Source organism: Mesocricetus auratus, unplaced genomic scaffold (assembly GCF_017639785.1).
Source record: "Mesocricetus auratus isolate SY011 unplaced genomic scaffold, BCM_Maur_2.0 Super-Scaffold_100022, whole genome shotgun sequence".
Lineage (NCBI taxonomy): Eukaryota > Metazoa > Chordata > Mammalia > Rodentia > Cricetidae > Mesocricetus > Mesocricetus auratus.
In genome coordinates, this window is record NW_024429203.1 from 29,412,601 (window position 1) to 29,437,283 (window position 24,683).

At 44.0% G+C, this 24,683-nt stretch overlaps 4 protein-coding genes across 11 annotated transcripts; 2 read left to right on the plus strand and 2 right to left on the minus strand.

The window, feature by feature from the left end:
- Window positions 1-3,537: 3,537 nt before the first annotated feature.
- Hspb2 (heat shock protein family B (small) member 2) lies at window positions 3,538-5,398 on the minus strand. Its single transcript, XM_005069515.4, has 3 exons — window positions 5,265-5,398; window positions 4,598-5,117; window positions 3,538-4,193 (listed from the first exon to the last, which is right to left on the minus strand). The coding sequence occupies exons 2-3, from the start codon at window positions 4,689-4,691 to the stop codon at window positions 3,739-3,741; spliced, it is 549 nt and encodes a 182-aa protein (XP_005069572.1). The 5' UTR covers window positions 4,692-5,117; window positions 5,265-5,398; the 3' UTR covers window positions 3,538-3,738.
- Window positions 5,399-5,487: 89 nt separating this feature from the next.
- Cryab (crystallin alpha B) lies at window positions 5,488-8,772 on the plus strand. The gene is made up of 3 exons (XM_013113005.3): window positions 5,488-5,972; window positions 7,005-7,127; window positions 8,432-8,772. The coding sequence occupies exons 1-3, from the start codon at window positions 5,772-5,774 to the stop codon at window positions 8,633-8,635; spliced, it is 528 nt and encodes a 175-aa protein (XP_012968459.1). The 5' UTR covers window positions 5,488-5,771; the 3' UTR covers window positions 8,636-8,772.
- Window positions 8,773-14,381: 5,609 nt separating this feature from the next.
- CUNH11orf1 (chromosome unknown C11orf1 homolog) lies at window positions 14,382-19,371 on the minus strand. Of its 7 annotated transcripts, XM_013113007.3 has the most exons (6): window positions 19,233-19,371; window positions 18,932-19,047; window positions 18,302-18,487; window positions 15,904-16,134; window positions 14,891-14,957; window positions 14,382-14,692 (listed from the first exon to the last, which is right to left on the minus strand). In XM_013113007.3, the coding sequence occupies exons 3-6, from the start codon at window positions 18,320-18,322 to the stop codon at window positions 14,517-14,519; spliced, it is 495 nt and encodes a 164-aa protein (XP_012968461.1). In that variant the 5' UTR covers window positions 18,323-18,487; window positions 18,932-19,047; window positions 19,233-19,371; the 3' UTR covers window positions 14,382-14,516. The 7 variants fall into 7 exon arrangements, with proteins under 7 accessions (XP_012968461.1, XP_021082467.1, XP_021082466.1 ...); XM_021226808.2 differs by lacking the exon at window positions 18,302-18,487; XM_021226807.2 differs by lacking the exon at window positions 18,302-18,487 and having other exon boundaries at window positions 19,202-19,336.
- Window positions 19,372-19,470: 99 nt separating this feature from the next.
- Fdxacb1 (ferredoxin-fold anticodon binding domain containing 1) lies at window positions 19,471-24,352 on the plus strand. Of its 2 annotated transcripts, XM_005069518.4 has the most exons (5): window positions 19,471-19,684; window positions 19,892-20,048; window positions 21,249-21,452; window positions 21,862-22,020; window positions 22,503-24,352. In XM_005069518.4, exons 1-5 carry the CDS (start codon window positions 19,471-19,473, stop codon window positions 23,677-23,679), a joined length of 1,911 nt encoding a protein of 636 aa, XP_005069575.2. In that variant the 3' UTR covers window positions 23,680-24,352. The 2 variants fall into 2 exon arrangements, with proteins under 2 accessions (XP_005069575.2, XP_012968458.1); XM_013113004.3 differs by lacking the exon at window positions 21,249-21,452.
- The last annotated feature ends 331 nt before the right edge of the window (window positions 24,353-24,683 follow it).

The window sequence follows — 24,683 nt, forward strand, 5'->3', positions numbered from 1 at the left end:
TTGCCTTCTGTGGCTCAAAAGTCAGCGATAATTTCCTGTTGCTTACGGCATAGACTTCTCAAAGCCCTTCATAATCTGCTCTATTGCCAGTCACCTCTTCGGTAACTTACAGGAATTTATCCAGGAGACTTTTAGAGAGCCAGAAAAGACAAACAGCACTTGGGATATGCCTTAAGCAGATTAATACAAGTGTAGAGTGATCATATAGACAAATGAGTATTCTATTGAAATCTGGCCCTGTCAGTCCATGTCTGGAATAATTGTAGGCTTCTCATCAACTTTCGAATTCTATTGTCAGTGTGTTACAAAAGAAAGTTGTGTGTGTAAGATGTTGTACAGTAGGTGCTGAAAGGACAAGGCACAATTTCAGTGTGTGTGTATGGGGGGAGGGGAGTGGGGTGTTTTAGAAGAAATTAGCCAGCCCTGGCTGTGCCAGCATGTAGGAAGCCCTGTGTGACTGAAGTCCTGAGTGAATATGTATTTTGATATGGGCTCAGTCTTTTGAGTATGGATGTTAATGAACAATTAGTGTGTACAAAGACTAGCAACTTTGGTCTCCTCCCCAAAGTTTGCAGCCCAACACAGAAACCTCCATCCAACCAAGCCTTGCTAGCCTCCCCTCTGTGCTGCATCTAATAAACATGATGAGGTGATAGAGAGCCTGATTCTAGCTCCATTGCCTGTCTGTGCATCTGTCCTTCGTTCCCTCGACATACCTAGATAGAGCTCTGGGACCCAACCTTTTTAAAGATTCTGGTCAGTCTGTAATCCCAGATACTCTGGAGTCTGAGGCAGGAGAATAGGCCAGTCTGGGATACATAGTGAATTCAAATCCCATCTGGGATGCCTAGTTGGACCCTGTCCTAAAATAAAAGGTAAAAACCAGGTCAATGATAGAGTACTTGTCTAGCATATACAAGGTCCTACTGAGGGTGTGTGTGTGTGTGTGTGTGTGTGTGTGTGTATGTATATATAAGTATTTACATATATAAAAATATAAATGTATGTTTGTAAATATATGTATGTGTAAGTACATATGTAAATATATAAATGTATGTTTTCTAAATAAATATGTAAATGTATGTTTGTAAATATGTATATATGTCCAAAAAGAAAAATTGAGTGGGCTTTTTGTGAAGTTTGAAGTCTCTGCAATTAAAAATGTTACAGAAGTTGGTTAATAATTTTTAAAATAATTTTTAATAATTTTTTGTTAAAATTTAACAATAATTTTTGTTGCTTTTTTGTTTGTTTTCTGAGTTTCTCTGTGTAGCCCTGACTGTCCTGTAACTTGCTGTAAACTAGGCTGGCCTTGAACTCACAGAGATCCACTTGCCTCTGCCTCCTGAGTGCTGCAATCAAAGTTGTGTACCATTACTGCCAACTACTTTAAAAGAACTTCAGTGAAGTGGAGGTTTAGACTAAATTAGGTAATTTCAAATGTTTCCTTGTTGAAAATCTTTTTTTGACTTGGACAAAGCTCAGGGATGAGTGGTAGGTAAATTGTGATCTTAATGAACGTGAGGTCTGGATTCTCCCAAGCAAGTAAGTAGGCCAACTAAGTTCAACCATAAAAGAAATTATGAAGTTATTCAGGTTGAAATCTGAGGGGAGAATTTGAAAATATTTATTTTATTATTATTTTTAGACAGTGTCTCATTAAGTCTAGACAAGCCTTAAGCTCATGATATAACTGAGGTCTGACCTTGGATTCCTAATCTTCCTGCCTCTGCTTCTCAAGAGCTGGGCTCACAGGTATGTGTCATTACATCCAACTTTCATTTGCTTTCTTTTTTTCACTTAAAGCTTTTATCTGTACTTATAAATGGTGGCTATTCTTGCTGTGTCACAGTTATAGGACTAAAGAGATAACATATCCCCCTTTCCTTAACCATTTTTAAAACTTTTTCATAAGATAAATCTTATTAATCTCAAAGCTGATGATACAAGAATGAGTCAAAAAAAAACTTCCCTCAAAAGAAAGGCTAGAGAGTAAATATACTCTAGTTTTACTGGCCATGTATATAGTCTCTCTTTTATACCCTTTAAAAATATAAAACGCACACACATGCACGTGTGCATACACACACACACACACACACACACACACACACACACAAAACCTTGGGTTGCAGGTGGTAGTTTTCTGACCACTGCTGTAAAGTGAACTGTTCCCTTCGATTTATCAGAGAAATTGTTCTCTTCAGGCTTCTGCTCAGCCTTTTAAATTTCTTCTCACCCAAATGTTACATTTACTGAGGGTAGCTAATCAAAGATTCCCATTTCTTGCTTACATTTGCAATGCTTGTCTCCCATACTTTATTGCTTGACTTTTATATTACTTGATAAATATTTACTGAACTACTAACTGAAGAGGTGGATATAACCAATGTTGTTTCTCTGAGGCATGCTTTTATTGTATTTGTTCATTTTAGCGTGCTGGGGACCTACCTCACAGACTTGTGCCTGGCACTGAGCTACACTCGGGTCTTGCCGTGGTTTTGAAAAGAAAACGACTTTTAAGCCAATAATCAAATTATTTGAAGACGAGCTCTTACTGCAGAGATCCGCACATCTCTAATAGGGGTATGAATGGATCTCAAAAGCTGTGCTGACAAATTTGCAAGTGTGTGTATTTTTCTGGTAAGAGGATTGATAGCTTTTGTCAGGTTTCAGATTTTTAACCCCCAAGAGTTAAGAAACCACATTAATGAAAGAATTTCAGATATCCACCATAACCTGGAATATACATACATACATGCATACATACATACATACATGAAAGGAATTCTTTTGGACTCCCCTCAAATCACACACACACACACACACACACACACACACACACACGTTGTCTTGATTGTAAGGAGTAAGTACGACCACAGCCTCCCCCCACCTGCTGACTTTCCTGGACACACTGTACTCTGTAGCATTAAAATCACCTTAGTCTTTCTTGACCACTGCCTTTACAATATGACAGTAGAAACTGCATTGAATCTTAGATTAGGTACAGTGTTCTGTGGTTCCCTGTATTCAAGAGGAGAAGGTTGTGGGCTCAGTGATAATGGTGGATTGACGTGTCTGTCTGCCCATGTATGCACACTTCTTCCCTCAACCAGAGACCTTTCAGTGCAAGCCATTGATATGGGAAAGCAAAACATTCACTCCAGAGCTTTAGGCAACTCTCTCCAGCCAAAAACCATTATCCTAACCCCTACCCAAAAAGGCCAGACAGCCTGGAGACCCTTGTTTTTGTGTCTCTAATCGCCAGCTCAGACAGTGCCCTCTGGGCTGTTTGGATGGCACATCCCTATCCCTCCCAGGATCACTCTCTCTTTTGTTGCATTGTGAGAAAATTATGGCTAGGAATTTGATCTGGAGCCAGGGTCAGCTTCCGGGGGTGATCTCAGCATCCAAGTGTGAACTTAGGATGCTGAGCCGATGGGCACATTTCACAGTGGAAATTGCTCCCTGTGACCTTCCAGCCTGTTCGCGGTTCGGTCTTCCAGGCCACAGAGCAGGAGCAGCAGCACAAACAAGGCCCCAAGAATTGGGTTTATTCAGCTCCACCCAGAACTAAATCAAAGGCTATGATACATCAAGGGACCAAACCATACACTGTGGACCATGCATCTATCCTGTCCCCCTCGAGGACGCTGCTACCTCTGGGGTGGCGGACTTCTGGAATCACCGTGGGATGTAGACAGGAGATTCACTGGGTGCTGGGTCTACCGCGGGCAGTCAGGACTCAACTCTGGCTACCTCTTCCTCTTCCTCTGGGTCAGGAGGCGCAGGGAGCAGGGAGATGTAGACCTCATTGACTTCCGTGTCCAAATGCCGGCCACCCCGAGGCGCCTCCAAGTTAAGGATACCATCATGGGAGAGGGCAGCTCGGACCCGCCAGGGGTCTACATCTGCTGGCAGGACATAGGTGCGACAGAACTCTCGGGACACGAAGCCATGGCGGTCCAGACGCTGGGGGTGCCGGGCTGACACCTCCAGCAAGTTGTCCACAGTTCTCACGGTCACCTCGTCTGGGGTAAAGTGGCTCACATCCAGAAATGCCTGGAACTTGCCCTCGCTGAGCCTGAGCTCTGAGGCCCCTGCCCTACTGCCCTCCCCAGCTCTGGAGGCCCGAGGCCGGACATAGTAGCCATGGTAGAGGGTGGGAGTCAGGATCTCTTCTGGTAGGAGGCCTGGGAGGACACAGAGAGAGAAGAGGCAGGATGAGGGAGGAATACAGTGTGCACAGGACTGAAAGGCAACATCAGGAGACATGGGCCTGGGAAGAGCAGGTGGGGAAGCTGCTGAACGGGGGCTGGGAAAGGAAATGAGATGGCAATGGGGGAAGCAAGCAGGGATTGAGAGGACAGAAGCGAAGCTAGAAGGTACTCAGCAGGCAAGGCCCGAAGCCCTGCAGGTCTAAAGTCCTGTCTTAAAGTCTGTAGCAAGAGCAGAGCCTTGCTTGAGGCGGGAGTCTGGGGTGGGAGATGGCTCACCCCAGGAGTTCACTTAAGCCCCAGGTGGGGAGGAGGCCAGTAAAACTGGGCCGTGAGCCCAGAATTTCAGGAGGTGGGGGTGGGCAGCATCTAGGCCATACCTTCTCCGAAGCGCTGCTCACCCAGGCGGCTGGGGTTGGCAAATTCATACTCAGCAGTGGCTGGGTGGGCATGTGGCACTGTGCGGCCCGACATGACTCTGGTTGCGACTGGCAGCCCTGATCCCAAGCGGAGCCCCAACAAGATCAACGCGCGACCCCTTCAGCTGGAGGGAGAGCCAGGACTCAGTCAGAGTGGGGGCGGGGTCTACACCACCCAAAATAGTGCAAAGCCTCTGGGGGAGGGCCTGGAGCCTGGGCCCAAGAGTGCTGCGATGAGGGTGTGACCAGCACAGCCTGGACCCCCAAGTCCCCTCCTCTGCACACTCCTCAGCTGTCGCAGAAGCCTGGGAGGACAGCTGAGAGTCCTGATCTTGGAGTGAGTTGAGAAAAAGAATTGGTGCACTGTAGGAGAACAAAGGGAGGCCTTCTCAAATGGTACATTTCCACATCACCGTAGTCTTCTCAAATGGTACATTTCCACATCACTGTTTGTCCGTCTCAACCGTAGGCACCTTGCACACTACTTACAAAAAAGAAAAAAGAAAAAGAAAAAAGAAAATAAAATGTTCCATGAGATACATAACATCAAAGATGCAAGAAGCATTTTCTGTTTCTTTAATTTCAGGGTATTCTGAACCCAGGTCAACTCAGGGTTCCAGTCAGATACCTGGTACTGACATATTGGTGGTCACTGCTCTCCTCAAGGGCACCACAAAGAGTTAATGTCCCTGGGGCCCAGCCTAGGAAGATTCCAGTCGCTGCCCAGGCTCAAGATAGTTGCTGGCTCAACTCCCCTGGCATGCAAGACTGGAGAGGAGGAGGGGCACGCCACCAGCTGCTTGGGATTCTTGACTCTGTCCTAGCTCCAGAGAACAAGGATGGGGGTGGGTGCTGCTGGGTGTGGACAGAGAGCTAGTGAAACAAGACCATGACAAGTCACTGGCCAGCTCAGCCCTGTTTGTGTTTCTCTTTTCTTAGCTCAGTGAGTACTGGGTATGTGTCACCCTGCCAAATCCCTGATCACAAGTCTCCATGAACTGGCGGTGAGCTGGGATAATAAAACCCCTGACATCACCATTCCAGAAGCTTCACAAGACTGCATATATAAGGGGCTGGCTGTAGCTGCAGCTGAAGGAGTTGACCGGCCAACTGACCCTACATTCACCTAGCCACCATGGACATCGCCATCCACCACCCCTGGATCCGCCGTCCCTTTTTCCCTTTCCACTCCCCCAGCCGCCTCTTTGACCAGTTCTTCGGAGAGCACCTGTTGGAGTCTGACCTCTTCTCAACTGCCACTTCTCTGAGTCCCTTCTACCTGCGGCCACCTTCCTTCCTTCGGGCACCCAGCTGGATTGACACTGGACTCTCAGAGGTGAGTCTCCTCTATGCCCTTCCTGGAACTTCCGGGACACTTCTTCGTTTTCTCTTTTGTCCCTGCCTAGGTCATTTCAGGCACGTGAGTGTACACAGAGAAATGAGGTTACCGTTTCCTTCTCCTTGGCCATCCTGTTGGATGTTCCTCTATTTCCTATTACATTTTTTCCTGTGCATGGTAAAGGCCATCTTCTGTCCCCTAATGATGAAGCAGGATGTCCCTTTCTGATTTTATTCATAGAGAGTTTTTGCATTAAGAGCTGCTTCAGCTCCTTTACTTGCCTCCCTAATCACCATGGTCCTGGCGGACTTTATCACATCCAGGTGTAGAGATCAGAGAGAAACCCACTCATTCTGAACTTTGCATGCTCCCTGGATGAAGCTGGAGACATAAATCACTACATTCTGTCTCTCTCTTCCCTTGTCCCTGGTTTTCTGGGTTCCTCGGTCCATGCCTTATGAGGAATGGATATATGTCCACTCCTGGGAAGCCCCAGCTTGTTGTAACAGGGTGGGAGAAGGGTTGAACTGATAAGATTAACAGAAGCTGTCACAGATAACACTGTAGTTTAAAAATATTCCGGTGTGAGGAAACAGGAGCTGAGTGGGCAAGGGCTTTGGAAGGACAGGACCAGCAGAACATTCCAGATTGAGTGGGTAGGAAACTTGGCAGGGAGCTGAGCAAAAAAAAAAAAAAAAAAAAAAAACCCAAAAAACAAACAAACAAAAAAGAGGCCTTTGTCTTACAGACAAATGACAAAGCCAGCATTGGGTAGAGAGGCCGCAGAAGCCTAGACCCATCCTTGTGGTCCCCTAGGGACCTATCTTCTTCCCTGTGCCTGGTATATTGCTGGTATATGGTAGCTCACATGCTCCAGAGTCATGCAACAAGGGACTATTTTTAGTAGCAAAAGAGGAGGGTGAATTACCTGGACAGGAACTAAATCTACAGACAGAACAATGAGTCTTCTCCAATTTAACAAACATTCGGCCAATCTTTTCACCTCCCTTCTCCCCCTTGTTATCCCAGATGCGGATGGAGAAGGACAGATTCTCCGTCAACCTGGATGTGAAGCACTTCTCCCCGGAAGAGCTGAAAGTCAAGGTGCTGGGGGACGTGGTTGAAGTGCATGGCAAGCACGAAGAGCGCCAGGTGTGTGGACCGCTGCTTCTTTTGGGAGTTTCATTCAGTGCACACTGGATGCCAGGCACTGCCACAGTCTCTGAAGCTGGCGGAACTCCAGGCCCCAAACATAAAGGGTTAGAGCAGGAGCTGCTAGGAAGCTAAGTTAGGGATAAATCTGTTGTTACTGTTATGGTTTTGCTGAGAGAAGTGCCCCTTGATGTTTATTTTGATTGCCTTGTTGGTGTCCGGTGACATCAAAATATCAAGAGAATCTGCAAAATTCCCAACACTCAGGCACACCCTAGGCCAGTTAAATATGAAGTTTTGGAGATATAACTCAGGCATCAACATTTTAAAATGTCTCCTTGGATAACTTCAGTCTGTAATCAAAACAGGCAACACTGATTATGTGTTGTACATAATGGTTGTTGTGCATAATGACATTAACTACAGGGTTGAAGGCAGTTAGGTCTGTGACTTTTTGTTGTTCAGGATTCCATGTATCTTCTGCTCATTTTAATGCTAAGCTACTTGGTTTGTCCACATTTCAGAGCTTCAGGCTTATGGCTGTAAGGAAGTTAGTTAATTGAGGGTTAGATGGATACCTGGAATTCAGTAGGTCTAAGGTTTAGGGTCAACAATTCCTCTTGCACTTTTGGCAATTTTTCTTGACTTCTTGAAAAGGTGTTATGATTGCTTCTTAAAAATTAATAACTCATCCAAGCATGGTGGTGCAGGACTCAGGAAGCAGAATTAGGTGGATCTCTGAGTTCGAAGCCAGCCTGGTCTACAGAGCAAGTTTCAGGACAACTACACAGAGAAACCCTACCTATCTCAAAAAACAAAACAAAAAAATTAATAACTCAGAACCTGTTCATAATTAGTGTATCTTAATGTCCTCAAACGGTTTCAGTTTTGCTCATATGATTTAAAACCGGACCACAGCAATTCTGTGGGTTAGGAACATCCTGAGACATCCTTGGGGAATTGGGACAATTTATGGACTTCCTCAAGGACATAGCTCCTCAGTGCTAAAGTCCAACCAACACAGATTCATTCTTTTGTGGGTAGGACCCCTGGCAGTTTTGTTCCAGCTTTGAAACTAGGTGAATGTCTCTTGACTTAGCTATCTGTATATTTGTTGCAGTGTTGGAGATGAAGCTCAGGACCTTTCAACACTAGACTATATTCCCAGCTCCAGGCATTTCTTTTTCTCTTATGATGTCAGGGCAATTCGGTCTAACCTAAGGGAAAGGGATGTCTGAGTTTGGGGAAAGTGGTGGCTTCCCTGTTCTTACTTCTCTGTTTCTTTCTTCATTCTCTTGGATTAGGACGAACACGGCTTCATCTCTAGGGAGTTCCATAGGAAGTACCGGATCCCAGCTGATGTGGATCCTCTGACCATTACTTCATCCCTGTCATCTGACGGCGTCCTCACTGTGAATGGACCAAGGAAACAGGCCTCTGGCCCCGAGCGTACCATTCCCATCACCCGTGAAGAGAAGCCTGCTGTCACTGCAGCCCCTAAGAAGTAGACTCCCTTTCTCTCATTGCATTTTTTAAAACAAGAAAGTTTCCCATCAGTGAAGGAAAATCTGTGACTAGTGCTGAAGCTTATTAATGCTAAGGGCCGGCCCAGATTATTAAGCTAATAAAATATCATTCAGCAATAGATTTGTCTCGTGCTTATGTATTCAGGGTGCTTTGAATAACTACAAGCATAACGGATCTAATTCTTGTACTGTGATTCAGGGAACTCCAAGGACTTTTGGGTCAGAATGACTGGCAGCACTTCCTACTGGTGTAAACACAGGAGAGTCATTCATTTTCCCTGGTCTTCTGGTCTTCTGTCTATAACATGCTGTACTGTTAGGACAGGTTGTGAGGAATAGATTAAAGAGAAGAAAAAAGAAAAAGAAAAAAACAAACAGGTGATGCCCCAGCAAAGTCCAAGGAATACTCTAGAGAGAAGAGCTCTGGCTAACCCAAATAAAAGTCTCCAGTGCATCTCTGAAATTAATTACCTCGCCAGAGACATGGTGCCCTTAGTGTGACTTGACAAGGGCTGTCAGCTAATTCACAGGACAGGAAATAGGACATGGGTGGGAATCATCAAACAAGCCTCTTAAGTGTAGTGTAAAATATTCAACCTCTACCCTTACCCCCCCCCTTTCTTGGCTTTTTCAAGACAGGGTTTTTCTGTGTAGCACTAGCTATCTTGGAACTTGCTTTGTAGACCAGGCAGGCCTACAACTCAGAGATATGCCTGCCTCTGTCTCCCAAGTGCTGGGATTAAAGGTGTGAACCACCACCTAGCCAGGTTTCCTTAAACAAAACTAAACAGACAAACAAACAAATTGTTGTGCCCAAGTTGCAAAGTCCCCAGAGACCACCAGGAAGGCAGACCCACCAAACTGGAAAAGCAAGGTTTAATGATTGTTCACCCACCCATGACAGGGACCCCATCTGGCTAGCTGTTGCAGCAGCCTCCAGAGGGAGTGAAGTTCCCTGTCTACTGTTAGGGTTTTTTTTTTTTTTTTTTTTTTTTTTTTGTTTTACGAGACAGGGTTTCTCTGTATTGTTTTGGAGGCTGTCGGTTCAGCCTGGCCTTGAACTCACAGAGATCTGCCTGTCTCTGCCTCCCGAGTGCTGGGAATAAAGGCGTGCGCCACCACCGCCCGTCCTACTGTTAGGTTTTGTAGATAAAAATTACAGGATTACATCAGTAGGCATGGGTTGGTTTCTGATTGGTTGACTTTTGGGGACAATTAGGAACATTTCTCAAAGTCATATTTTGGCATGAAATACCTGTGTACCAATTGTTCTCATTGGTGAGTGCTGAGAGGGAACATTCTGTGGTTTCTTTTTTTTTTAAGATTTAATTTATTATGAATACAACATCCTGCCTCCATGTATGCCTGCACGCCAGAAGAGGACACGAGATCTTATCATAGATGGTTGTGAGCCACCATGTGGTTGCTGGGAATTGAACTCAGGACCTCTGAAAGAGCAGTCCATGCTCTTAACCTCTGAGCCATCTCTCCAGCCCACATTCTGTGGTTTCTATGACATTGTCTTGTTACTTGCAGGTGGCCTGTTGTACATAGATACCAGTAGTTTTAAGAACAATATCCTGGAGACTACAGGGGAGGTTTTGGTCCCCCTTGGAGTTTCTTTTGTGGCCAAACAGTTCCCAGGAACCAAGCATATGGGAGGCTGGGGGGAGGTCTGGAGTTTCTTTGTGTTCAGTCTTGGCCCTAGACTCCCAGAGGCCAGAGGATCTGGAATTTCCTTGTGTCAGAGGCCTACATGTCTTTTCTGTAGCCTGTCATGGCCACTAAAGCAGGGGGCTAAGTGAGGGTCTAGTCCTTCTATTTATAAATTATTAGAAGTGAAGCCCTTGAGTTTAGTTTACTCCTTTCAAAACAAACAAACAAAAAACCCCACAACTCCCTAATAATCTGACACACCATAATCTACTCAGAAAGCCCTTTTCTTTAAAGTCAATTTCTGTGTCTGTTCAGCAATTAACATTGGTTACATAAGAAGATGCTATTACTCCTTTTTGGTCTAGCCAATGGCAAGATTTGTTCCAGTATTCATTGCACCCTTCCAAGTCATGTGCACAATGTAGCAGAAACCGAGTTCAGCCACAAGTGGTTCAAATAAAGCAAAGAAATTTCTTTTGTCTGCAGTGATTGACTTGAAATGGCTGTGACCCAATTATGGTAAAAGAGACAATAAGGAGGTCTACTTGAAACGCTTCTAGGAGCTATTTTTAAACTATGAAAGAGTGTTGAGGGGCTAGCTCAGTGGTAGAGTTCTTGTTTAGTATGTGCGATGGTGTGATGTCCTAGTTCCCACCCCTGACATTGCAAAAATAAAAACAAAACACTAAGAGTTGAGAAAGGCAGAGGAAAGAGAGGTGTGTGTGTGTGTGTGTGTGTGTGTGTGTGTGAGAGAGAGAGAGAGAGAGAGAGAGAGAGAGAGAGAGAGAGAGAGAGAGAGAGAGAGAGAGAGAGAGAGAAAGAGGAGAGGAGCAGGGAGGCTGGGATGAACGCCTGCTTTGCATTTTCAGTGTCATTAGAACTTGGTTGTGTGAATTTTTTCAAATTTATTTTATGTGCATTGGTGTGAAGACGTCAGATTCCCCTGGAACTGGAGTTACAGACAGTTGTGAGCTGCTGTGTGAGTACTGGGAATTGAACTCAGGTATTCTGGGAAGAGCATCTCTTAATTGCTAAGTCATCTATCCAGCCCCAGATGCCTACTTTGAATGTAGAAGGAATCTTAGAGAGTTACTAGTTACTGGCTGAAATTCTACTCTCTCTCTCTCTCTCTCTCTCTCTCTCTCTCTCTCTCTCTCTCTCTCTCTCTCTCTCTCTCTCTCTGTGTGTGTGTGTGTGTGTCTGTGTGTCTGTGTGTGTGTGTGTGTGTGTGTGTTGGAATTTATTTGGAAGGCAGCAGAAGCCAATGAAGCAATTAAATCAAGTGAGTGGAATAAAGAATCTAGTATTTTAAAATTCACTCTATAGAAATGTGATGATGGAAGAGTAGAAAGCCAATGGAAAATAATGACATCAGAAAGGTATTTCGGCAAACTAGAATTAGGAATGTGACAAAGACAATACAGATGTAAAATACATGACTACAGATCATAGGGACATAAAATTAACAGGGCATGGCATCTGTCTGGATGAGAAAGGAAAACCTAAAATAATCTCTTTGTGTTTTTGGCAAGTATGTGGCTAGCTTATTGTGTAATATACAATATTAAAAATTAGAAAGACTGATTAAGATATATAAAGAGCTATGAAATAAACCAAGATACAGATTATGGGTAAAATTTCAAGACATAGGATTCTGAATAGTTCAGATATGTAGTGTCTTTGGGAGTTCAAATGAAAGTATTCAGTAAGCATTTAAATGTTATGCTCTGAGACACATTTGGGATGGAAGCATACATGGAGAATCTGGAAGTGGGCCAGTGAGATGGCTCAGGGAGAAAAGGTGCTTGCTGCCAAACATGAGGACCTGAATTCCATCCCTGAGACCCACAAGTTGTCTTCTGACCCACAAAATAAATATAATTAAAATAAAGAAATCTGGAAATATATAGTATTAATTAAAGGCAGGGTAGTTGGTAGTTATCACCTGAGATTAGCACAGGCATAGAAACAGGACAATCAACAGAATTGTTGGAAAGGGAAACTTAAAGGATCCACGTAGAAAGGTCAGCTGAGAAAGGAACCCAAGAAGCAATCAGAGGAACGGGAGGAAACAGCTTGCCACATTGTCACGAAACCACAGGAATGATGGCTAGGAATGAGACAGGTGGCCTTAAAAACAGCAATACCAGCGATGCCACTGGAGGAAGGGATGAGCTAAAGGGCGGATTTGCCAATGGAAGTCTAGTTCATAGCTTAATGAGAAGGGAGCTTAAAAATGACATGGAGAATGGAGACCCCAGTGATCTGCAGCAAGAGGCCAATTGCAGAGTATAAAAGTCAGTTAACACAATCACTGAAGTAGCTTCTGGATTTGACAAAATGTCCACTTTGACAGATACAGTTTCAGGGCATGATAGGTCAAGTGAGTGAATGAGAAAGATTCTTGACAGAAAGAAAAGGAATTCCCTTATATTCATAAATGCCAGGACCAGTGAAAATCTAGAATAAATGTTATGCCTGCCCAAAAGGATTTAAATACAGTCCTATTGATATCCTGAGCAAGATGATCACACCTGGGCCATGATCACACCTGATATTTGTCTCTGCTCTCAAGAATCTGACCAATGTCACACTAAAACAGATGTAAAAGTTGCAAAGTTAGAGACAGAGCTGTCATTTCAAAGACACAATCTGCAAAAATAAACAAAGAAGCAAACTCCAGAAAAATAGTTCAACAAAGTCTGCATGATAAAAATCTATGTATAAAGTTCTGCTCTGGTTCTCCATTTCTACCTTTTAAATTACCCCATTAGTGGCCTAAAATAACAATTGTTTTATTAGATTGTGTTGTATAATGTAGGGACTGGCTAGGGCCACTTGGTGACACCTTAATGATATATACGCTGTCACCTGAATATCAAGAAGGTTGAGCCCCTTATTCCTGACATCTTGCCAGATATTGAAAAATGCAGAAACAGAGAAATCCAAAGATACATATAATTTACCCAAAGAAGTCCCAAAGAAACAGATATCTATATAACACATTACTGGAGTGAGGGGATTGAACCAGAAGCCAAAATATTACAATAAAGAAAAGCCTCCATATTTACCAACTTGAACTACTCAGTTCTCTTCCAACCTACCCACTCACTGCTTTGCAGACCTCCCCCATGTCAGTACCTCACCCCAGCATCTTTCTGAACCACTAAGATCCCTGGTCAAGTTGCTGTCCCTTGATCTGCTAGGTTCAGCACACTTAGCTGTGTTTGGCCAACAGATTCCCTTGGTGCTCTCGGTGGAGGAGTTAACAACTGGCTGTCTCTCCCTTATTTTTTGGATATACAAAGAAATTGAGATAAAAATGTATTCCTGAGATGTGTTCCAAAATAAGTCAATTCATTTAATATTCTCTGTGAAAATAGGGAAGTTGTACTTCTTTTCATAGTCCTCAGCAGGGGTTACTCAGGAAGAGCATGCTACGACTGACTTACTTCAGGAATATACATAGCAGCATACAAGCTATGCCACGTTTTTCAGACTTGTTTACATATCTGAAAGACACACTTTTTTTTAAAGATAGGATCACATAGGAGCTGGAGAGATGGCTGCTCTTCCAGAGGTCCTGAGTTCAATCCCCAGAAACCACAAAATAGCTCACAACCATCTATAATGGGATTTGATGCCCTCTTCTTGTAAGAAGATGTATATGTAGACAGAGCAAATAAACATAAAATAAATCTTTTTTTTAAAAAGATAGGAATTTGTTTCAATTTACACCTTTTAAGTCCATCATCCAGGAAAGTTAGGGTAGGAATTCAAGACAGAAAACTGGAGGTTGGAGCTGATGCAGAGGCCATGGAGGGATGCTGCTTACTGGCTTGCTCATCCTGCTGTCTTCCAGCATTTAGGACCACTAGCCCAGTGGTACCACTGCCCACTGAGGGATAGGCACTCCTACAACCATCTTTAATCAAGAAAATGCACTCACCACAGGCTTGCCTCAGGTCAATTGTAAGGAGATAATTTCTCAATTAGAATCCCCTCTTCCCAGACATGTTCGTCTAGGTTTGTGTTCAATTGATAAAAACTCACCAGGACAGTTAAACAGAAGTAGAGATTTTTTTGTTGTTTTTTGGTGCCTTGTGCTTTATTTAGACAGAAACCACGTTGAGAGTGAAGTTTGAGTCTGCTTAAATCGTGTTCCTTTCTACAGTCTGCTTCAGAAAAAAAGCTGCTGCTGCTTCTCTCAGATTCTGGGGCCCAAAGCTTGCTCCATGTTTGGATCACACACGCACCAAGAGTAGTGACTGGGTTGAGGCTTTGAGTAGCTATTCATAACAGTTGACTTTTCTGTGCATTTGAAGTGAGGAGGATCCAGCTCAGGCTGATGGCCAGGGAACCAATGAGCCTCTCGCTTAAATCCTAAGGGAAGGAAAGGTAAACAGGTACACAGTCAGCAAGGAATTTTAGTAACAGAGCTCTATTTCTTAGTCCTGTCAAAGTTGAGACAATAGAAATTGTTCACTTATTTACATGTGCATGTTACTTCTGAGTTCCTTCCATCTGCTAGGAACTAAGTGGGTGCTTAGAGTTAAGGATTAATAATGTGAGTCCACCTACTATGGGATGATTGTGGCTTTTTGCTGTTGTAGCTTGTATCATATGTTGATTCAAAGTAGTGTCCAAACTAGAAAGAAAAAGTAATAGATTAAGAATATAGGCCATGGCAGTGGTGGCACATGCCTTTAATCTCAGCATTAGGGAGGCAGAGGAAGGCAGATCTCTGTGAGCTCAAGGCTAGCCTGGTCTATAAGAGCTACACAGATAAACCCTGTCTCGAAAAACAAACAAAAAAGAATATAGATAGGCAGTGGTGACCCACACATTTAATCCCAGGACTTGGGGATGGGGGTGGAGATAAGAGGCAGGCAGGTCTCTATGAGTTTGTGGCCAGCCTGGTCTACAGAGTTAGTTCCTGGACAGTCAGTACTACCCAGAGAAACCCTGTCTTGAAAAACAACAACAACAACAAAAGAATCTAGTAGTTGGGGGCTGGAGAGATGACTCCATGGTTAACAGCAATGGCTGTTCTTCCAGAGGGCTTGGGCTCAATTCCCAGCTCACAACTATTTGTAATTGCAGTTCCAGGGGATCTGGAACTACATGCAGGCAAAACACCAATGCAAATAAAAACTAAATAAGTCTTAAAAAGAAAAAAAGAACCTAGTAGTCTATAGCCAGCATCAAGAAGTAAGGGACAGTGCAGCATGACTTTAATTAGTATGTCATTTGAGGTAGACTAGAGCTTCATCTATGATCAGTCTGTCATACTTTCTTATCCATTATTTAGGAGACTAAAGGGCAAGGCTCAGGAAAATAACAAGCCCAGAGGAGAAGATATCCTGAGTCAGAAGACTATCTTTCTGTAGATTAACAGGTGAAATCCAAATGAAGGGAGAGAAAAAGAGATGTACTCATCATTTGATAATTTATGGGTAGTATTCAACTTGACACTCAAGTGGGCTAGGTGGTCCAGCTGAAGAATGAGCTCTCATGATGCTAGACACAAATCTCACATGGCTACTGGCATTTCTTCTAACAGAAGGTAACAAAAGAAGGGAACGCTGTATTACCTGGGAAGGCAGGGGCTTAGGTTTTACAATATTCTTTATGTCGTATCTTTCCTGGTTCCAGTTGCCTATCAAAGTACAGTTCGAATATGAGTTCTCATTAGTGCTACATCTCCACCCGTACTGAAAAAACTTGGACATGTTATTCCAGTCTGTCCACACTTCACCATGACCATCAGCATTAATAAGGCTGCCATAGTGTGGGTTTCTGAGGAAACAGGCAAGGTTCTGTCTCTGGAAAAACAAAGAACATAAAACTTACTAAACGATCAGAGCAGAAAATGCACTTGTCTCTACCCCTGCTCTACAGGGCAAAGTGTTAACACAAGCACACCTTATTAACAGTCTAGGATTTTGTCCAAATATAATTTATAAGGGTCTGATTCTTCCTCTTCAGGTGCATATACCCACTGATGTATCACGTCAATCACTAGCAGTGATGACGGACTTACAATCGCTACTATCCCACATTCCTTGAAAAGACAGGAAACCTTTCAGCATCCCCAACACCAAATGAGCAATGAGCTAAATATTTTAGTGATTTCAAGATGTAGGAGTTGAGGGCCTACAGGTATGGCTATAGAGAGAATGAGAGGTGAAATGTTGAGTAGCCAGATAACACAATGAATGATTAACAATAACTTCCTTTCCCAGACCAGCTCAAATAAGCTAACTCTTTTACCTCACATAGTTTTCTTCACATTGTTTACTTTATATTTTTCTGTCATAGTTTCAAGAACATGCAATGTATTATCTTTTGAACACCATACCCACTAAGAACAGGATCTGTGTTTTGTTTATGGTTGTATATATCCTCCCTACCAAATAGTTACCATCCCAACCAATAGTTCTTTGCACATACCATATGGGAAATGTCTGTTTTTAAAATTTTTGGCAAGCAATCAAAAGCTCAGCTATTTTTTTTTTTGCTGTTGTTACAAAATAAACCTGGTCCCTGGGCTAAAAAGCAAGATAATACCTGTAGTATCGATGAGTAACTTGATGGTGAATACATTGATTTGTTTGATAATCTCAGAGAGACACAGAAATTCTTATGTGGCTGTTCCATGTTCATTAAAGATGTCTCCAAACCTGATCTCTTGTTTCCCAAACAAAGGCATACACATCACCATGGACACATGGTCATGGTCTGAGAGACACAACCCAACTGCCTCTTCATGGACAGACAAAGCCAATACTGCAGCAATGAAGGATGAGATCATAGGTAACTGCCCTCACATCATCTACCTTTGTGAAGATATGTGCATGCATGTGCTGATGTCACCAACAGCATGACTTGGGTAGCTGGACCCAGAAAGCCTAATAGGCTTAATGTTTAGAGGTGATGCTGTCCCTAGAGCTAGAATGACAGACATCCACTCACTGCTGAGACTGAAAATCAAGGATTTTTTTTTTTACTTTTCTTCTGACATTCCGTCAGTCACCAAGTCTTGTTGCTATTTCTGAATGAGTCCACTGCTTTTCATCTTCACTGCCAATTTCCAATTCAGACCGCTGTCTCCTTTTGTCCCCATTATTGCAAGTAGCTTCTTACCTGATTTCCTTGTCATCAACCTTGTTCTTGCCCCATCCTTTCTCCACAAAAAAGTAGGTTCTTTCTTTCCTCCTCCTCCTTCTCTTCCTCCCCCTCCTCTTCTTCTGTTTTTCAAGACAGAGTTTCTCTATGTAGCTCTGACTGTCCTGGCACTCACTCTGTAGACCAGGCTGGCCTCAAACGCACAGAGATCCACCTGACTCTCTGCCTCCCAAGTGCTGGGATCAAGGCATGTGCCACCACTGCCTGGCAGGAAAGTAATTTTTGAAAACAAACAAACAAACAAAAATGGCATCTTCCCACTTTAAATCTCTTAGGGACTTTCGTTGTTAGAACATCTGACTTTTTAATCCAACTTTACCGGTTATCTAGACCATTTTTTTAATATTTATTTTTTATGTATACAGTGTTCTGCCTACATGTATGCCTGCAGGCCATAAGAGGGTGTTGGATCTCATTACAGATGGTTATGAGCCACCATGTGGTTGCTGGGACTCGAACTCAAGACCGCTGGAAGAGCAGCCAGTGCTCTTATCCTTTGAGCCATCTCTCCAGCCCCTATCTAGACCATTTTGATTAAGGAAACTGTAGAAAGTGACTGCCATAACCAAGCAACAGGTGGTAGCACTCATCAATTTCACGAATGCCTGCCTTTAAGGAATGCACCGATTGGGGTCTCTGCTCAAATTTGCAGGGACCGCTCAGGGCGGATTTTAGTCTGCAGATCACTTTCCCTCATATTTCTTTGTAAATTCTTCAGCATTCTTTCAGCATTTTTAAATGGTCCATAGAGCGTTCTTTAGCTAGGTCAGCCCAGGGTGGGTGCTTAGGTGGGGGATCACTCACCAGTACTATTATGGAATGCATTACTATGTGGTTATCTTCTAGTTTTCAGACAATCACAGGCAGACAGACATGCCCCCTCTCATCAATGTTAGGGGGACAGATCTTCATGTTAAATGCGATCTTGGGTAGAAAGTTGATTTTTTCCGGACGCCACTTTATCAGGTAGACTTCCAAGAACAAAAAGCCCTTGTCAAATAAAATGGCTTAGTCAACCTGGATGTTATCAAAGTTTTTCATTTCATACCTTGAGACCTCCTCAAGCTTCTTCATCAGCCTCCTGTTGGCTGACATACTGGATTTTTAGTGGCATTCTATATTCTCAGAATAAGGTTTAGGCTGTTATGGCTACAACACTCCATATGACCTGGCCACCTTTGAACCCTTTCGTGTCACCTGCTACTCACTCTCTTATAGTGGGCAGCCAGTCAAATGTAACCGCTTTTTTTTTCATTATGTATTTGTAACCGTCGTTCTGACTGTAATCCTTTTTACCTAGATAAAATGAACCCCCGCCCCCATTTCCCATTAGCTTTCAACACAAGCTTTCTTCAGGGAATCTATACCTCCCTTCCCCAACTTGGTAGTGTTCCCCATTGTGTGTGCTTGTGTGATCTGAATTCCTTCACTCACGCTGGGTACACGCCCCATTATACTAGAGTTGCCTCCTTTGGTTATGTGCATTCGTTATCTGACAGTAGGCAGGTCACTTCTGATCCATCCACAGACGTAACTGCTCTCACAGTGCCCTGTGGAACAAAACAGGCATTCAATGCTTTTATTATTATTTTTCTTGAAAATCGGACATACAAGCACCCGGATATATGTTGAGCAGCAGCTGAGAAAACAGGAGGTAGCCATGCAGCTCCAAACCCCTGAGCCACTGGAACACGCCCGACTCGCCTCGCCCCTCAGCTGGTGACTGTTTTGTGACCTCAAGCAGGTGTGGCGAAGACGCTCAGGTCCGTCCTTATTCTGAAAAGCAAAAGAGACTTCCGAGGCGCACGAAGGAGACGAGGCAATGTCGATAGCTCCATCTCATTTTTGAGCTTGTTGCTTCCCTGGCAGTGGCATTAAGTGTTTTTCCAGGCAACCACGCTCTGTTGATGCGTCATCACCTAGTGCCGGCCGGGGGGGGGGAGGCGAGGCCTATGCGAAGGAAGTGACGCAAAATGTGCGTTCCAGAGAGCGCCGGCAGGGAGTCTAAGGACATCATGGTTCCTAGGCGCCTCCTGTTGGTCGGGGAAGGGAATTTCTCCTTCACCGCTTCTCTGATCGATACCCTGGATCCCGGAGTCAGTGTTACCGCCACCTGCCTCCAGCACCCGGCCGATCTGGAGGGGGATCCCGTGACCCAGGAGAACCTCCAGCGCCTGCGCGAGCGAGGTACCGGGTCCCACCCCTCCGCCAGACCCGGCCCAGAGCGTGGGGGTGTGGCTCGCTTTGGGAATGCGAGTGCGCCTCCTAGGGGTTCTCGTGTGGAAGTGCTGTGTGCCCAGGCCTGGGCTGGTGTGCGGTTCTGTGTTCGTCCGGGTTACACATCTTAAGACTTCTTTTGGTCTATATTTGACGCCTTTAAACCTTCTTTGCCAGGTGTCGAAGTCCGTTTTGGTGTGGATTGCACCCAACTGGCACGTGCCTTGCAAGCACACGAAAGAGACTTTGATCGAATTTATTTCAACTTTCCGCACTGCGGACGAAAAGCTGGAGTAGCTAAGAACAGGGAACTGCTTGCCAAGTTTTTTCAGAGGTGAGGAGAGTCCTCGCATGGGAAAATTTCCAGGTGTCCATGACCAAGTTACCACACGCAAACTTTTTAGTTGGGGAAATAAGGCAGACGTGTGTAAGTGGCTAGGATAAACGTGGAAAGAAGATAAAACCCAGAGGAAACCACAGTCTTGCCTTAACATGAGTCATATAACCCTAGATGTAAAAGCACAAGTAGACCTTAGGAGGAAAGGGGCAAGATTATTTTTAAAACTTTAATTAGTGTCTGTCTGTATGTGTTTAATGTATGGGTGTGGAGGTCAGAGAACAATTTAGAGGAGTCGGTTCTCCTTCCCTCGTGAATCTGGGGGACAGACCTTAGACTGCCATGCATGGTGGCAAGCACCATTACTCACTGGTCCATCTCGATGATCCCAAATTGTTTTAAAAAATTTTTTTAAGCTGTGCGGTGGAGGCACACACCTTTAAATTCCAGCACTCGGGAGGCAGAGGCAGGCAGATCTCTGTGAGTTCGAGGCCAGCCTGGTCTACAAAGCTACACAGAGAAGCCCTGTCTCAAAAAAAAAAATGTATATAGGTGTTTTGTTGGCATGCATGCCTGCGCATCATGAGTGTGCCTGATGCCCAGTGAGACCAGAAGAGGGCATTTGGATCTCCTGGGACTGGAGTTCTGATGGGTGTCACTGTCCTGTGGGTGCTGGGAATTGAGCCGCTAAACAGCCAGCCAGCCAGTCTCTTAACTGCAGAATGCTCTCTCCAGCTCACTCCCAAAATGTCTTTAAATGCAAAATAGTAAGAGCCAGTATAGTCTGATGACTAAGAGCATGGATTTAAGAGCCACATGCCCTGGGTTCAAATGCTGGCTCACCACTTACTAGTTAAAACTGTAGGCAACTTTAGTCCTTACTGTTTCTTTCTCGGTACCTGTAAACTGGGGTTACCAATAGTAGATGCCTCTTAAGATGATTATGACTTTAGTACAGTGCTTTACAGCAGTATACTAGACAGATAATGCTGGAGGGCCTTTCTGAGGCGTACAGGAAAACAACACAAATGCAAAGCTGGTGAACAATGCTGTTGCGGGGACACAAGTGGACTTTTAGTTATATTTTTAACATGCTCAGGTGAATTTTGATTATTTCAGAGCTAAACCATGTGCCTATTGCTGATTCCTACTGTTATTTCTGTTGTTGATACATTTCTGGTGTTTGTCCTCTATAAGCTGTGCTGATGTTCTTGCGAAGGAAGGACAAGTCCACGTGGCCCTGTGTAGAGGACAAGGGGGAACCCCTGCTGATAAGCCCCAGAGAGAGTGGCACAACAGTTGGCAAGTGGTTGCCATGGCAGCCCTGGGAGGGTTCATTTTAAGCGATGTGTATCCCTTCAGTTGTGAGGCTGTGCCAGGATACAAGTGCACTGGGTATAGGTGAGTAATAGCATAAGCCTTCCCTCCTTTCAGCTCTTGCATGAAGTAATAAAAAAAATCAAAAGCAGGCTTTTTCCCTTTTGACTTCCTGATTTAGTTTCAAAAGTACCTTTTTTTTTTACTAATAGCAGCCTACTCACACACATATATACATTATTTAATTTAAACTAAAATGTAAATATATTTAAACTAATAAAATGTAAACAAGTGCCGGGCGGTGGTGGCACACACCTTTAATCCCAGCACTTGGGAGGCAGAGGCAGGCGGTTCGCTGTGAGTTTGAGTCTGGGATGGACCAACAGCCTCCAAAACAATACAGAGAAACCTTGTCTCGTAAAACCAAAAAAAAAAAAAAAGTAAACATGTAATATTTAGTTTAAAGAAGTTGTCTGTTCCTTTACCTTGGCAGGAGCCAGGCTAAGTCGTTCCGAGTAGAAGGCGCCATGAATCACGTCTTCACCCAGAGCTCACCCTTGGAAGGCTGTCAGCCCAGAGCACTCAGGGTCCGACTGGGGGACCGGTGCTTTTCCTGTACAGAGCCAGAAGCACTGGCAGGAAAGCTGAATAGGTAATCTTTTGGTATGCTGGAAAGCACTTCTGTCCCAATTTGTGCCATGATTGTCCTAATGGGCACTTCATTTTGAAGGGATGGTCCATGAATTGTTAATGATGTTGGTGCTCCAGGTGCTTGCCAGGCTGATGATACCGTAGGGGTGGTGACAGAGTCCTAGACTATATGGTAATTCTCCAGGCCTGGGAGTATAGTTCAGTGGTAGAATAACTTGCCCAGCATGCGCCAGGCCTGAAATTTGCTCCCATCATTGCAAAAAAAAAAAAAAAAACCAAAATAAACAAACAAAAAGCCCCAAACCAAATCAAAAACTGTACAGGCTATTTCAAAAAATATACATGCTATTTCTCCATATGAACAATGATTTATTTTCAGGATCAGTTTAAGGACAATTGTTTTCTAAATAAGAACAAATGATTTTAATGCTAGCAATTATAATTACTATTGTAAGTGAAAAATTATTCTATGTGTTTAAACAGGCGCTTCCTTGAAGCATCTTCCTGTCATCCTGTCAAAACCATCAACGAGAAACTCATTGCTGAATTGGGCAGATATTTTCCTTTAAAGAGACTGAAGTGTTCCTTCCCTTTGTTGTCACAGGGAGGCACCAGTGTCCTCCCTCCAGGGACTTTCGACCCTCTGCCTGCCTTTTGGGTTAGTCTCCATGAAGATAAATCATATTCTGAGTCCCTGACTGGTGAAATAACACAAGAAATGGAAGATGTTCTCCTGTCATTTGCAGAACTCGCCCTTCCCAAGAGTCCTGGGAGAGATGGCTACGGAGCAGCTCAGGAGGGAACCCGTGAGCAGGTCAGGCTCCGCCTCAGATCCTCTCTTCTGGCTCATGCTGAGGCTGTCATCCAGTCACCAGACTTCCTCCCAGGCTGCTTGCACATCCTCAGTGGGCCCGTCTTTCGGAAGTGTCACATTTTGCCTTTCATGATGCCAGCGTTTCATGAGACTCTTTTTATCCTTGGGTTAAATAAAAATAGGAAGGGTACCTGCCTTGCATCCCTGCTGGATCGACTGAAGGATAGTCTAGATAACCTTCTCACTGAGACATTGCTGGAGGGCTCCAGTTTGAGGACTTCAGTGGAGTTTGTCCTTCAGCCAAATGGAAAGGATCATATAATTCACGGGAAGTCTCTTCATTTGGGCCCAGATTGTACGGAGAATCTGATTATTGGGACTGTTGTCACATCTACAGCTGTGACACATAAACATCCGTGTTTTGCGTTTGTTTCTATAAACTTGGACTTACTAGCCATGCTTGTCTATGACATTTCTGATTGGAGGATATTGTGGACTTTTGATAACCGTTTCCTGAAAAGATTTGCCCCTGGGAAGATAGAACACTTTAAAAGCTATTCCCTGTATCCTCCTTGCTATGTGCATGATATTAGTTTCTGGTTAGACGAAAAGAAAGGATTTGATGAACTTGAGTTTCACACTGTAGCCCGAGCAGTGTCCCAGGACACTGTTATCTCCATACAGTTCCTTGGCCGTTTTCAGCACCCGGAGACTGCACAGGTCAGTCTCTGCTATAGATTGACTTATCAGGCCTGTGATAAGGCGCTCAGCCCACAGCTGGCAGCATCAATGCAGTCCCGGTTTAGAAGAGAGATTCAAAGACAGCTACATGTTTCACCCCGATAGGCCAGAAGGTACTTTCTACAGCGGGACCCCAAATTGTGTATTGTACGTGGGTGGAAAAGAAAAAACTTGCAATTGTTAGTCCTTTCTGGAATCTGTGGGGTTTTTTTTTTTTTTGGTGGTATATAAATATTTTTTTATTGTGACCGAAGTAGTTTTGATGGACCCTAAAGATATCTGTGAACAAAACTTAAACCTACAGACTGACTAGGGTGGTGGGGGTGCATTCTTTTGAGCCAGTGTTCAGGAGACAGAGGCAGGCAGGTGTCTGTGTTTGAGGCCATCCAAGGTCACATAATGAGATCCTGTCTCAAAGAACCAAACCAAGCTAAACCAAAGACAAACAAAAATACCATTATAGACTGATGTAACTGGTGACCTTGTTGTAGTTCAGTTTTCTGATCTTGAGTAATGACTAAAAACCAAACAAAACAAGCGTGTGTACTTAGCTGCTCCCTTGCTGAAGAGGCTGTAGTCTGGATGTCTGACCACATGTATTTGTAAGTATGTTTCCCACATTCTCAGTTCCTCTGTGTCATCTCACTGAGTTTGAGCGTCTCGCTGCATGTGCTACACATTTGCGATTATGATCACTGTACTGCTGTTTCTCTCTGTCGTTGACACGCTAAGAATTGTCAATGACAGAACTCAAGTATTGGAGCTTGTGTTGACATTGGGTCTGTGTGACCAAAGACCTACTCTGTTCACTACTTCACTCTCTCCCAGTTTCCAGGAAAGGAAATAAGGATGTATATGAGTCCCACTGAAGTTGGATATTTGGGCTTGGTAACTAATGATGTATGGGAACTGATCCATATAATCAAGTTCCATTTTAATTTTTATTTATTTATTTGGATTTTCAAGACAGGGTTTCTCTGGCTGTCCTGGAACTCGATCTGTAGACCAGACTGGCCTTGAACTCAGAGATCTGCCTGCCTCTGCCTCCCAAGTGCTGAGATTAAAGGCCTGTGCCACCACCGCCTGACATCTTTTTTTCTTCCCCCTTT